Source organism: Anomaloglossus baeobatrachus, chromosome 1 (assembly GCF_048569485.1).
Source record: "Anomaloglossus baeobatrachus isolate aAnoBae1 chromosome 1, aAnoBae1.hap1, whole genome shotgun sequence".
NCBI lineage: Eukaryota > Metazoa > Chordata > Amphibia > Anura > Aromobatidae > Anomaloglossus > Anomaloglossus baeobatrachus.
This window is the reverse complement of record NC_134353.1, coordinates 528,849,745-528,863,360: the sequence shown is the minus strand read 5'-3', so window position 1 is coordinate 528,863,360 and position 13,616 is coordinate 528,849,745. Positions and strand designations below refer to the sequence as shown.

At 48.1% G+C, this 13,616-nt stretch overlaps 1 protein-coding gene across 6 annotated transcripts in view; it reads right to left on the bottom strand.

Annotated features, from left to right (window-relative positions):
- SLC24A2 (solute carrier family 24 member 2) overlaps positions 1-13,616 on the bottom strand; it is a 344,055-nt gene that overhangs the window by 60,844 nt on the left and 269,595 nt on the right. For 5 of the 6 annotated variants that reach the window (XM_075316302.1, XM_075316318.1, XM_075316310.1 and 2 more), the window contains exon 6: positions 12,571-12,621. The exons of the other annotated variant lie outside the window; for it this stretch is intronic. In XM_075316302.1, coding sequence (XP_075172417.1) covers positions 12,571-12,621 — 51 coding nt within the window. The remainder of the gene's footprint in view (positions 1-12,570; positions 12,622-13,616) is intronic. 6 annotated transcript variants of the gene reach the window in all.

The window sequence follows — 13,616 nt, the reverse complement described above, 5'->3', positions numbered from 1 at the left end:
TGGCCGTATCTGTTTGGAACCTGCCAGTCTGCCGCTGTCATCTGTGAATCCATAGCCACTCGCTTGGACCAAATCAAAGATCCCAGCTGAGCTATATTCCCTGTCTCACAAAAGGTGGAGAATGCGGGCATTAGTGGCTATTGGACTGTGACTGCAGATAAACCGTTCTATGGGCATTGTCTCTTGTTAATGTCCTGGCTGAAAGCTCCTGTGCTGCTGAAGAGCCAAGAGACCAGCAATATGGAGGAGCTGCTGAAACAGTTGGTGCAGGCCAACATTAACCAACAACAGACCAATGCCCAGCTACAACAGGCCAATGTCCAGCAACAACAGATCAATGCCCAGCTACAACAGACCAGTGCCCGGCAACAACAGACCAATACTTACCTCCAGAAGGCGCTGGAGCAGCAGCACCAAATGCACAAGAGCAGTTAAATGCAATAAAGGAGGCCTTGGTTAGGCAGCCGCAAGACGCGGAGGACCATGCACAAAGCCCTGCCAGTGCGCAGAAAGCCGTACAAAAGACTTTACTTAAAATGACTGTTGATGATGATGTGGAAGCATATCTGGCAGTGTTTGAACGTATTGCAGAACGTGAGCGTTTACCGGTGGACAAATGGGCTGAAGTGGTCGCTCCATTCCTGATCGGAGATCCGCAAAAGGCATATAATGATCAAAGTGGAGCTGATGCTATGGACTATAGTAAACTAAAAGGCGAAATCCTGGCAAGACTGGGAGTAAACACATATGTACGGGCACAGATGGTACATCTATGGACTTTTGTGGCACATCAGCCAGCTCGTTCACAAATGCATGACCTCAACCATCTGGTGAAAAAATGGCTGCAACCAGAAACTTTGACGCCCGCACAGATGGAGGAACGTGTTGTCCTAGACAAGTACCTGCGATCCTTACCGGCTAAGATCCAGAGGTGGGTCGGACAGGGTGACCCAACTAGCGCTGACCAGTTGGTGAATATGGTCGAGCGTTACAGCGCTTCTGAAAGCCTACTCCAGGGGACGCTTTCACCTTGCTGGGTTACTAGGAAATCGCCTGAAAGTCCTGCTAAAACTACTCCTTTTCCAAAAGAAGAGAATGTTGCAATTAGAGGTAGCAGGTCCACAAAGGACTATGTTAGCGGTGTGATTTCTCAGCAAGTCAACAGGCCCAGACTGAGGTCCCCAACTGGGAGGCATGGGCCTATATAGTGTTGGCGATGTCGTGGGCTCGGCCACGTAGCTGCTAACTGCCCATTAACTACAGAGCCTATGGACTGTAACACTACAAGGTGTCTGTCATTATATGTACAGTCAGTCTGTGCTGAGGAGATCCTCACGGGAAATGAACAACATGTGTGTTGCATTGAGGTCAACGGCTATAGTGTGAATGCCATCTTAGACTCTGTCAGTCAAGTAACCTTGGTACATGCTAGCTTGGTGGACCCTGGAGTAAATACAGGTTCAACTGTGGGCATTAGTTGCATACATAGCGATACTAAAAACTACCCCACAGCCTGGGGAACTCTTGCCACGCCCTTGGGGGCCAAAAGGCATCAGGCGGTGATCGTAAAGACTATGTTGCATAGTGTAATCCTGGGGAGAGACTTTCCCTTATTCTGGGACTTGTGGATTGTTAAACATGGCGTGAACACCCCGATTGAAGAAAAACTCGTGAACAATACCCTGGGGTTAGCCCCTGAGCCACTGGAGCAAGATGATGGGGGACCCACCACAGGGGTAGCTCCAGAATCTGTAGACTGTCGTCTGGCTGTGTTTGCAGGCGAGGCGGACACGATAGAGGATGTTATAGAGATGCCAGGTCTTGAGGTGGCCCGTGATAATTTCGGGATCGCTCAACACCAAGATCCTACTTTAACAAGGGCATGGGAAAATGTGAAGGTCTCTGAGGGAAACCCAGTGTACCCAGGGGCACAAAATGAGTTTCCACATGTGGCAGTGCAACAGGGTATGCTGTACCACATTGACAAGATGCGAGGAGTGTTGGTGGAACAGCTAGTGATACCCAAATCCTTTGGTCAGGTGGTTTTAGACCTGGCACATAAACATCCCTTGGGGGGCCACCTGGCTGGAGAAAAGACAAAAGACCGTATTCTGCAATGTTTCTATTGGCCGGGGACTGGTGTGAGATGTAACTCAGTACTGTCAGTCCTGTTCTAGATGCCAGTTGACTGCGCCTATGACACATTTTAGAAGCCCCGTGGTACCCTTGCCAATAATAGAGGTGCCCTTTGAGAGTATAGCAATGGATATAGTCGGTCCATTAGTTAAATCTGCCAGGGGTCATCAATACATTTTGGTGGTACTGGATTACGCCACCCGTTATCCGGAGGCTGTACCCTTACGGAATGCCAATGCAAAAGCAATTTGAAAGGAGCTTTTTAACATGTTTTCTCGCACAGGCATTCCGAAAGAGATACTTACGGATCAGGGGACCCCCTTTATGTCTCGTATACTCAAAGAACTATGTAAATTACTAAAAATCTCCCACCTGCGTACCTCAGTGTATCACCCTCAGACGGACGGTCTGGTTGAGCGCTTTAATAAAACCCTAAAGGGGATGTTGAAAAGGGTGGTGGATAAGGACGGGAGGGATTGGGATACTCTCCTGCCATATCTCTTGTTTGCCATACGAGAGGTACCCCAATCCTCCATGGGCTTTTCACCTTTTGAATTGGTCTATAGGCGGTGTCCCAGAGGCCTGTTGGATATTGCCAAGGAGGCTTGGGAGCAAGAGGTGACTCCTTACCGCAGTGTAGTTGAACATATAACACTCATGCAGGACAGAATTGCGGCAGTTATGCCAATAGTCAAAGAATGTTTGGAGCATGCACAACACGCCCAAAGCAGGGTGTACAACCGGGCGGCTAAAACACGAGTTTTTCAACCCGGGGATCGGGTGTTAGTCTTGGTACCTACTGTAGAAAATAAATTTCTTGCAAAATGGCAGGGGCCATACAAGGTGCTGGAAAAAATAGGTGAAGTGAATTATAAGGTAGACCACTGCGCAACCAGCTCTGTCCTCACCTATTGTACCATCACCCATTCCCTGTAGACTGTGAGCCCTCGCGGGCAGGGTCCTCTCTCCTCCTATACCAGTCTGTCTTGTACTGTTAATGATTGTTGTACGTATACCCTCTTTCACTTGTAAAGCGCCATGGAATAAATGGCGCTATAATAATAAATAATAATAATAATAATAATAATAATAAGGTACACCAACCAGACAAGAGAAAACCCCAACAAATCTACCACGTAAACTTGCTTAAGTCCTGGCAGGACAGAGAGACTCTGGTAGTGGAAACTACCCTTGATAGTGGGCCTCGAGTGGCACCAACATCTGAGGTAAGTGACCCCAGATAGTACCACCAGAGGTGGGTATTGCAGACACGCTGTCCAAGACCCAAATACAAGAAACCAAGGAGTTCGTCCAGAGAAATGCAGATATTTTTTCAGAATTACCTGGCCGTACTCACCTAATTAAACATGACATTGTCACCGACCCTCAGACACGAGTACGGTTAAAACCGTATCGAATTCCTGAGGCTCGGGGACAAGCCATTGCCCAGGAAGTAAAGAAAATGCTGGCGCTCGGGGTTATTGAGGAGTCCCGGAGTGAGTGGGCTAGTCCTATCGTGCTGGTGCCCAAGCCCGATGGGACTATTCGGTTTTGTAACGATTTTCGCAAGTTAAATGAGGTATCGAAATTCGATGCCTACCCCATGCCAAGAGTTGATGAACTTATAGAGAGACTAGTTTCAGCTAGATCATATCCACTATTGACTTAACAAAAGGTTATTGGCAGATTCCCCTCACTGACTCTGCCAAAGAGAAAACTGCCTTTGTTACGCCACAGGGACTGTTCCAGTACCGGGATATGCCATTTGGTTTGCATGGAGCCCCAGCCACCTTCCAACGACTAATGGATATTGTCCTAAAGCCCCATGTCCAGTATACATCCGCATATTTGGACGATATCATTATCTTTAGTGATAATTGGGAAACTCATTTGCCAAAGGTGCAAGCTGTCTTGGACTCTCTAAGGGCTGCCGGGTTGACTGCCAATCCCAAGAAGTGTACATTGGGGTTGGAAGAAGCTCGCTATCTGGGATACATCATTGGTAGGGGAGTTATAAAACCTCAGGCAAATAAAGTGGACGCCACAACCGGTCACCAAAAGACAGGTCAGAGCCTTTTTGGGGATTGTTGGTTATTACCGGCGGTTCATCAAAAATTTTGCTACCATCGCAGCCCCACTCACGGATCTTACCAAGGGGTCGACCTCTGTCTCAATAAAGTGGAACGCAGAAGCAGAGGACCCCTTTCAACGGTTGAAAAACGCTTTATGTGACAAACCAGTGTTTGTTACCCCAAACTTTAAACAGGAGTTTATTGTTCAAACAGATGCCTCTGGTGTTGGCCTCGACGCGGTGTTTTCACAAGAAGTGAACGGCAAGGAACACCCAGTGGGCTATATGAGCAGAAAACTTATGAAGGCAGAACAAAATTATAGTGTGGTTGAGCGAGAAGCCTTAGCTGTAAAGTGGGCTCTGGAAACCCTGCGCTATTATTTACTAGGACGCCGATTTAGGTTAGTGACGGACCATTCACCTGGATTTCCCAGGCAAAAGAGGGCAATGCGCGGGTGACACGCTGGTTCTTGGCATTACAAAATTTTAAATTTTCAGTGCAGCACAGAGCAGGCACGGCGCATGGGAACGCAGACGCGTTGTCTAGAACGCACTGCTTGGTGAGTCATTGTGTCCGACCCCACGGGCTCAAACAGAGGGGGGGGTATGTGAGATGCCGAGAGGAGAAGTACTAGAGAACAGGTATGTTTCCCCTCGGTTCATTTCATATGTCTCCATGTATTGATTGTGGAGCGGTCGGCCCATGCAAATGGGCTGGGAAAAGCTGGGAAAGTTATATCTGGCTCAGCAATGTTAGTCACTGAAGCCTGTTTATTTCAGTGTAATTTTGGGCTCGGTTTTTCCTGGAGCAATCAGTAGGAATGGCAGTGGGACTGGTTGCTCCCTTCTCCACATTCAATCCAGGGTTTTGATTCCTCACCGGATCAGCTGAAATAATCAGGAGGCATTTCAGAACAGAGAGACTGCTGAGGAGAGGTACAGGCTCATGGCTGCTGGGACTCAATACCTCCGCTTGCTGTGGTGAGGAACTGACACAGTAAGATAATACTGTTTTGTTTGCTACATAGGTTTATTTTGTAGTTAGCATTCTGTTGTTAGTTAGTGGCCAGACGGCCTTAGACGTTTATTTTCCTGTTTTTGTATGTGTAACACTGAGAGATAAGTGTACACAAACACGGCAGTGGCCGTATCTGTTTGGAACCTGCCAGTCTGCCGCTGTCATCTGTGAATCCATAGCCACTCGCTTGGACCAAAGCAAAGATCCCAGCTGAGCTATATTCCCTGTCTCACAATACACACACACATATATGCTGTGTATATATATATATATATATATATATATTGTGAGACTGTGACCGGGGTTATCTATGACGGCCGGTATGTCTCGCCCCGGTTGTGCTCACTCCATGATAGAAAGTAACTCCACTCCAGGGTTAATGCTGTTTCCCTACAGGCTTAAGGAAGGGTTAAAAGGAAACAGGAACGAGGGCAGGTGTGCCGGGTGTGAGGGAGTGATCACAACTCCCTGAGTTCTCTGCCGGAGAGGCACATGTGTACTGTGTGGACTTTTGTTTGGATAATAAACCGTGTGCTGTGAACCTTGGTGCCTGGATCCCGTGTCTTCTGCTGCGCAGCCGACCACGCTACCTCACATATGGTGGAGAATGCGGGCATGCCAGCTCGGTGAGGTGTAGCTTCCGTTTCTGGTGACCCGGTAGCACATGTCCTGGATTCAAGCAGCTATACTACAGCCAAAACCCGGCGACGCCATGGAGGACATACTTAAGCAGCTGATTCAAGCCAATGCACGTCAGGAGCAAAGGCACCAGGAACAGATGGTTCTCCTGGCCAAGTCGATCCGTGCCGGAATGACAGCAACAACCCCGGCACCGGGTGATGACGTCAGCGTCCGGAAAACGGTGAGACAGGCGTTGCAAAAGATGACCCCGGGGGATGATGTGGAAGCGTTCCTGGCGGTGTTTGAGCGGGTGGCCGAGCGGGAAAAGCTGCCGACCCCCCAGTGGGCTGAGGTATTGTCGCCCTATCTGACGGGGGAGCCCCAAAAAGCGTACCTGGACCTCTGTACCGAGGACGCCATAGACTATACGACCCTGAAAGCCGAAATGCTTGCCCGGTTGGGGGTGAATACCTATGTACGGGCTCAGCGGGTGAATCAGTGGTTCTATGAGGAAGCCAAACCCGTACGCTCCCAAGCCTATGACTTGTTGCATTTAGTAAAGAAGTGGTTGCAGCCTGACATTCTGAGCCCGGCGCAAATGGTGGAAAGGGTAGTGGTTGATCGCTTTGTGCGCACTTTACCCGTCACCATTCAACGGTGGGTGGGCCAGGGCGACCCAAGTACGCTGGATCAATTAGTGGGCCTGGTGGAGCGGCATGTGGCTACGCAGGACTTGATACGGGACACTGAGACTTTGCGTGCCGCTCGTCGGTCCAGCCCCTCCAAGCCTCGGGCCAAGGACCCACCGCTGACACCGGTGCGGGAGTCCGCTACCGTCCCTTCGGAGGCCGCGCCCACCGTCCCTGAGGTCCGGAAGGCCATGTACCCTAAACGACAACTCGTCAAGGGGGTATCCTTCCCTATTAGATGTTGGCGGTGCCAGCGGATGGGACATATGGAAGCTCAGTGTCCACTCACCACAGAGCCCATGGATTGTGGGGTTACCCGGCGGGGTTCAATGTATGCTCAGGTGGTGTGTACCGCTGACCTGGTCTACCCAGAGACTGAGCCCCACTTGTGCCAAATACAGGTGAATGGATGTCCGGTTACAGGCTTGTTGGATTCCGGAAGCTTAGTGACCCTTGTGCGATCAACCCTAAGGGCTAAAGTAAAGGCCACAGGACGTACCGTGGGGGTGGTTTGCATACACGGGGACCGCCGAGACTATCCCACGGGGATTGTCACCATCACAGCACCTTGCGGTCAGGTGCAACATGAGGTGGGACTTATTAACACTCTTCCCTATGACGTGATCCTAGGAAGGGATCTGCCCTATTTTTGGACTTTATGGAAGGGACCTCCTAAGTCCCCTGAGATATTGGTCAGTCCGGGACCTGAGCCCTACAATCCTGAATCCGGGACGCCTGCCGTAGGGGTTCCCATGATAGGGACAGAATGTGAGCCCGATAGGTCGCCCCTAGAGGTTTTGGCAGGAGAGGCTGAGACGGTTGAGCCCATCCCGGAGTTGGAGGCATCCCCGGATACGTTTGGGACAGCCCAACTCCAGGACCCTACATTAATACATGCCCGGAGTCGGGTGACAGTAGTTGACGGGGTGGCTCAGCTGCCCGGTGCCCAGGTAAGATACCCCCATTTCGCTCTGAAACAGGATTTACTCTACCGGGTAGATGAAATACGGGGTGTAGGAGTAGAGCAGTTGGTGGTGCCCCAGCCGTATCGCCGGCGGGTCCTCGACTTGGCTCATAAACACCTGATGAGTGGCCACCTAGGGGTCAAGAAAACGCAGGAGCGAATATTGCAAAGGTTCTATTGGCCCGGGGTCTTTGGGGAGGTAAAACGGTTCTGCGAAACCTGCCCGGAGTGTCAGCTTACCGCACCCCTGACCCACTTTCGCAGTCCGTTGGTACCGTTACCCATTATAGAAGTCCCTTTTGAATGAATAGGGATGGATCTGGTGGGGCCCCTCGTAAAGTCTGCTCGAGGGCACCAACATATCCTAGTGATCGTTGACTATGCCACCCGGTATCCAGAGGCAATACCTCTCAGACATACTGCGGCGAAGCTTATAGCTCGGGAGTTGTTTGCTGTGTTCTGCCGGGTGGGGTTGCCCAAGGAGATCCTTATGGATCAGAGGACCCCATTCATGTCTAAAGTGACCAAAGAGCTATGCCGGCTACTCCAGATCAAGCAGTTGCGTACGTCTGTGTATCATCCTCAGACGGATGGTTTAGTGGAACGGTTCAATAAAACCCTGAAAACCATGCTCAAAAGGGTGATTTCCATAGACGGGAAAGACTGGGATATGATGCTTCCCTATTTGATGTTTGCCATACGAGAGGTGCCACAGGCATCCACGGGGTTTTCGCCTTTTGAATTGTTATACGGGCGACATCCCCGGGGATTGTTGGACCTGGCAAAGGAAACATGGGAGCAAGAGCCCACCCCCCATAAAAGTGTGATTGAACACATTTTAGGAATGCAGAATCGCATAAGCGCGGTCATGCCAATTGTGAAGGAGCATTTACAGGAGGTTCAGGCCGCGCAAAGCGGCCGCTACAATAGACAAGCCACCGTGCGGACCTTTAAACCCGGGGATCGGGTGTTGGTATTGATCCCCACGGCGGAGAGTAAATTCCTGGCTCAGTGGCAAGGCCCCTACGAGATAAAGGAAAGAGTCGGGGTGGTCAACTATAAGGTATTGCAGCCCGGTAGGCGGAAACCTGAACAAATATACCATGTCAACCTATTAAAACCTTGGCAGGAACGGGAAAGCCTGATGGTTGATTTTCCCCCATCTCCCTCCTCTTCGGGTCGTTCAAACCCGGCTCCAGCAACCTCCGGAGAGGACGAACCGGAAGTAAGGATAGGAGAAGCCCTCACCAAGCAACAGAGGCGAGAGGCCAGACGGCTGGTTCAGCAGAACCCCGATGTCTTCTCTGAGTTGCCGGGTAGGACCAGTCTGATACGACATGACATTGTCACCGAGCCTCACTTGAAGGTACGCCTGAAGTCATACCGGGTGCCGGAGGCTCGAAGACAAGCCATATCAGAGGAAGTGAAGACAATGCTATGCCTGGGGGTCATCGAAAAATCCCGGAGTGAATGGGCTAGTCCTATTGTCCTAATACCAAAACCCGATGGCTCCTTAAGGTTCTGCAATGACTTTAGGAGATTGAACGAAATATCCAAGTTCGATCTCTACCCCATGCCCCGGGTGGATGAGCTGATTGATAGGCTGGGACAGGCGCGATATTTCACCACGCTCGACCTGACCAAGGGGTACTGGCAGGTGCCCCTGACGGAGTCCGCCAAGGAGAAAACCGCTTTTGTTACGCCGGAGGGTCTCTTCCACTATGTTGTCTTGCCTTTTGGGTTACATGGCGCTCCGGCCACGTTCCAGAGGTTGATGGACTTGGTGCTGGAACCCCACCAGGCGTATGCATCAGCGTACCTTGACGACATCATTATTTACAGCTCCGAGTGGCAGACCCACTTGGAACAGGTACAAGCGGTGGTAGACGCGCTCCGAACAGCCGGATTGACAGCCAATCCCAAGAAATGTGCGTTGGGACTCACGGAAGCCTGCTACTTGGGCTACGTAATAGGCCAAGGAGTGATTAAGCCCCAAAATAACAAGGTTGAGGCGATCCAGAAGTGGCCTAGACCCCTGACCACGAAGCAGGTTAGGGCCTTCCTGGGTATCGTGGGGTACTACAGGAGGTTTGTAAAAGATTTTGCGGGACTATCAGCCCCCTTGACGGAGCTTCTCAAAGGCAAGAAGTCCGTCATGGTGCGCTGGACTCCGCAGGCCGAGGACTCCTTCCGGGCCCTGAAAGGGGTCGTGTGCGGACAGCCCGTTCTGGTCAACCCTGATTTCCGGAAGGAGTTCATAGTACAGACTGACGCCTCGGAGGTCGGCCTGGGGGCAGTGCTGTCTCAGGTGGTTCAGGGGTAGGAACACCCCGTCACCTTCCTAAGTAGGAAGCTCACCCCTCCCGAGCGGAATTATAGCGTAGTGGAGAAGGAGTGCCTGGCGATTAAGTGGGCCTTGGAGTCCCTCCGCTATTACCTGCTGGGATGTCAGTTTCGCTTGGTGACGGATCACTCTCCACTGGTCTGGATGAGGTCTGCCAAGGAACGGAATGCCCGGGTTACCCGGTGGTTCCTTTCTCTGCAGAACTTCCGGTTTACGGTTGAACACCGGGCCGGTAGGTTGCAGGGCAACGCCGATGCCTTGTCCCGCGGCCCGTTTTTGATGGCAGGAGTTCAACCCCGCTCGCTTGAACTGAGGGGGGGGTATGTGAGACTGTGACCGGGGTTACCTATGACGGCCGGTATGTCTCGCCCCGGTTGTGCTCACTCCATGATAGAAAGTAACTCCACTCCAGGGTTAATGCTGTTTCCCTACAGGCTTAAGGAAGGGTTAAAAGGAAACAGGAACGAGGGCAGGTGTGCCGGGTGTGAGGGAGTGATCACAACTCCCTGAGTTCTCTGCCAGAGAGGCACATGTGTACTGTGTGGACTTTTGTTTGGATAATAAACCGTGTGCTGTGAACCTTGGTGCCTGGATCCCGTGTCTTCTGCTGCGCAGCCGACTACGCTACCTCACAATATATATATATATGTATATTTATAAATGAGTATATATATTTTTGGTAACGTGTTATGTATGCATGTTATGTTTTACTATTTTACCAGTATTGTTAACATTTTTTATTGTTGATGTAAGCTTATGAGGACTTGTTTTGAATGTGTAATGAATAATTGAAATTCAGGAGAATCTTAAGCGGGCTTTACACGCTACGATATCGCTAGCAATTGCTAGCGATATCGAGCGTGTAAGCACCCGCCCCCGTCGTGTGTGCAATATCATGTGATCGCTGCCGCAGCGAACATTATCGCTACGGCACCGTCACGCGCACTTACCTGGTCGGCGTCGTCGCTGTGACTGCCGAACAATCCCTCCCTCAAGGAGGAGGGACGTTCGGCATCACAGCGACGTCACCGCGACGTCACTAAGCGGCTGGCCAATCAAAGCGGAGGGGCAGAGATGAGCGGGATGCAACATCCCGCCCACGTCCTCTCTTCCGCATTGCGGCCGGCGGCAGGTAAGGTGAGGTTCCTCGATCCTGCGGTGTCACACACAGCGATGTGTGATGCCGCAGGAACGACGAACAACATCGATAATCAACCATTACCGATTTTTAGTTTTGGGACGACCTCTCCATGGTGAACGATTTTCACCATTTTTGAGGTCGCTGGTAAGTGTCACACGCTGCGATATCGTTAATAACGCCGGATGTGCGTCACTAACAACGTGACCCTGACGATAAAACATTAACGATATCGTAGCGTGAAAAGCCCCCTTTAGTGTACTGTGTTATTGAAATACTCTAAACATCATATAGGATAAATATATTTAATTTAACCACAACTAGTCCAAACATAGAATACAAATTTAGATATGGGTTTTATTTTAGATTGCACATCACTTGAAGGGTGCCTGCTATGTTAAGTATGTTGTCTGATCTGTCAGGATCGTGTTATAAAGCAGGGAGAGCTGATTGATATATACGGTAGTTTTGTGGGAAAAGATTAATTAAATAATTTATTTTATTTATTAAAATCACTGCTCATTCTGCGCCCAAGAGTCCAGTGGGTGGAGATAACCAATGATTGATGCCACCCACTGGATTCCTAAGCCGATAATGAAAAGAGGTGTTATTCAATACATTACAAGTTCTATTGCTTTATAACATGATGTTAGTAGATTGACCAACATTTTCATGGTGACAGGTTAGCTGTAGGGTTTACTCACAGTAGCAATGATTGTCTCATGCGAGAGCATTGGATGTATTATGCAAATGACACTCGCCTCAAACTCCGCTGCGAGCATTAGCCGAGTGTCATTCACTGTGCTCCTATTCTCTTGAATGCGAGGTTTTCTGGGATTAGAATACTGATCAGCTGTCTGAAGATACTGTGGCACTTGTAAGTGCTGTAACCTCTCTACTTGAACCCCTAACCCATTCACATTAACCTGTAAGAAATACAGTGGAGCATATCATATTTTTTCATAATTTCCTTTGTCTTTGTACATTGTTTAGCTCAGCGTTAATATCTCCCTTAACAAAAATTTAAGTTTGTGTGATGAGCAGTGTTCCTGAAATAATAAGAAAGTTCAGTCCTTTAATCTAAGAATCACTTAAGACTATGTTCTAAGCTATTTATAAATGCATATAAAACTTTGGTCACAGAACATAATTGAACAGAAGATGGAAATGCACTTAGATCTATTTCAGAAAAGTATAATAGACCCTACACTGTAATTACTAATCATCTTTCTGTCATCACATGGCAGGAAGTTAAATGTAATAATAATGATGCAATACATATCCTAAATAGCAATTCCTTCAAAAATCTTCCTAACCTAAAATTGAGTAACAGCTATGTCATAATAAGCATTTAATGCATTTATTGCCAGATATGTTACTACACATTTGGCACCCTTAAGTTAATTCCGAATATCTGAATAACACAAGAAACACAACTGAAAGCAAACAACATCAAACCAGGCAAACACCAACATCTGCAGAAGCCTTGGTGAACCATGCAGGGATGAAGAATAATCACAAAAATAAAGGTACATATAAGCCATTACGAACAACAAAATGCTAGAAAATTTCCAAAAACATAATCTTACCTTCTTCAGTCATAGTGTCATAATATTTTAGTTTTCCATATGATCCAAGTTCTACAACATCACAGCAAAAAAACAGAAGATTAAGGCTCCAGAAATAAAAGTACTGCAGGTAAATGAATACAAGAAGTAAAAAGGCCACATATAATGGCTGGTATTCATTTGAAGACAATTTCTAACTTAATTCTCTAATTCACAATAAGAATACATGCAAACACTGCGGCTTCTGGCTCGTGGTGTTAGTAGGACTTGGTAATTTCAGTATGTAATTTACTGGAACTGTAAAGTATTTTGTAGAACCAAAAAAAATAATTTCAGAAAAAAATGGCATTTGTTAAGGGGAATATATTGTGGGGATTTTATTAATTGTTTGAATCAACTTTTTAGATTACCATATTTTTAGCAAATTAAATTTTTTTAGATATCCCTTCTCCATCAATCGAATTTTGGTCGTAAAAGTCTACTGAAGGACAATGTCTACTTTTTAACACTATGTGACTGACACATTAAAAAATCACACTGTCTGCTGTGCCTCATTTTTTTATTGATTTTTAAAGATTATTTTCAGCAGTCAACTCTTAACAGGGCAGTATTAAAATGAAAAGGTGAAACACTGCTATAACAGCTGGAGGCAAATGACACAGGATCATTCTATCAACAATTGCCAATTTATAAAATCCTTCTCTGCCTGAGGTTTCTTATTTTCAGGTACTTGCAATAAAGTAAATTATACACAATCTAAGATCACCAAGCTCAAAGGCATAAAAGATGTCAGCTTACATTTTCTAGCTGTACAGCATTAGGTTCCTTGGGAAAAAGCTTTCCTTATCTCCCAAGTTAGGTTTCAATCTCCTGCTTGGCACTAAATACATGCACAGAGCCATAATAAAGATTTGTGCAAATAGGACAAGGGATATATTCAGTGGCAGACAGAGACATAAAAAGACCCCTGTTCAAAAACAGTATATGAGCACGTTTCCGTCCAATAACTAATTAAAATGCACAATTCCACCTGCTTTGAAGGTAGAAATGAGCCCTCTCACCTCTTG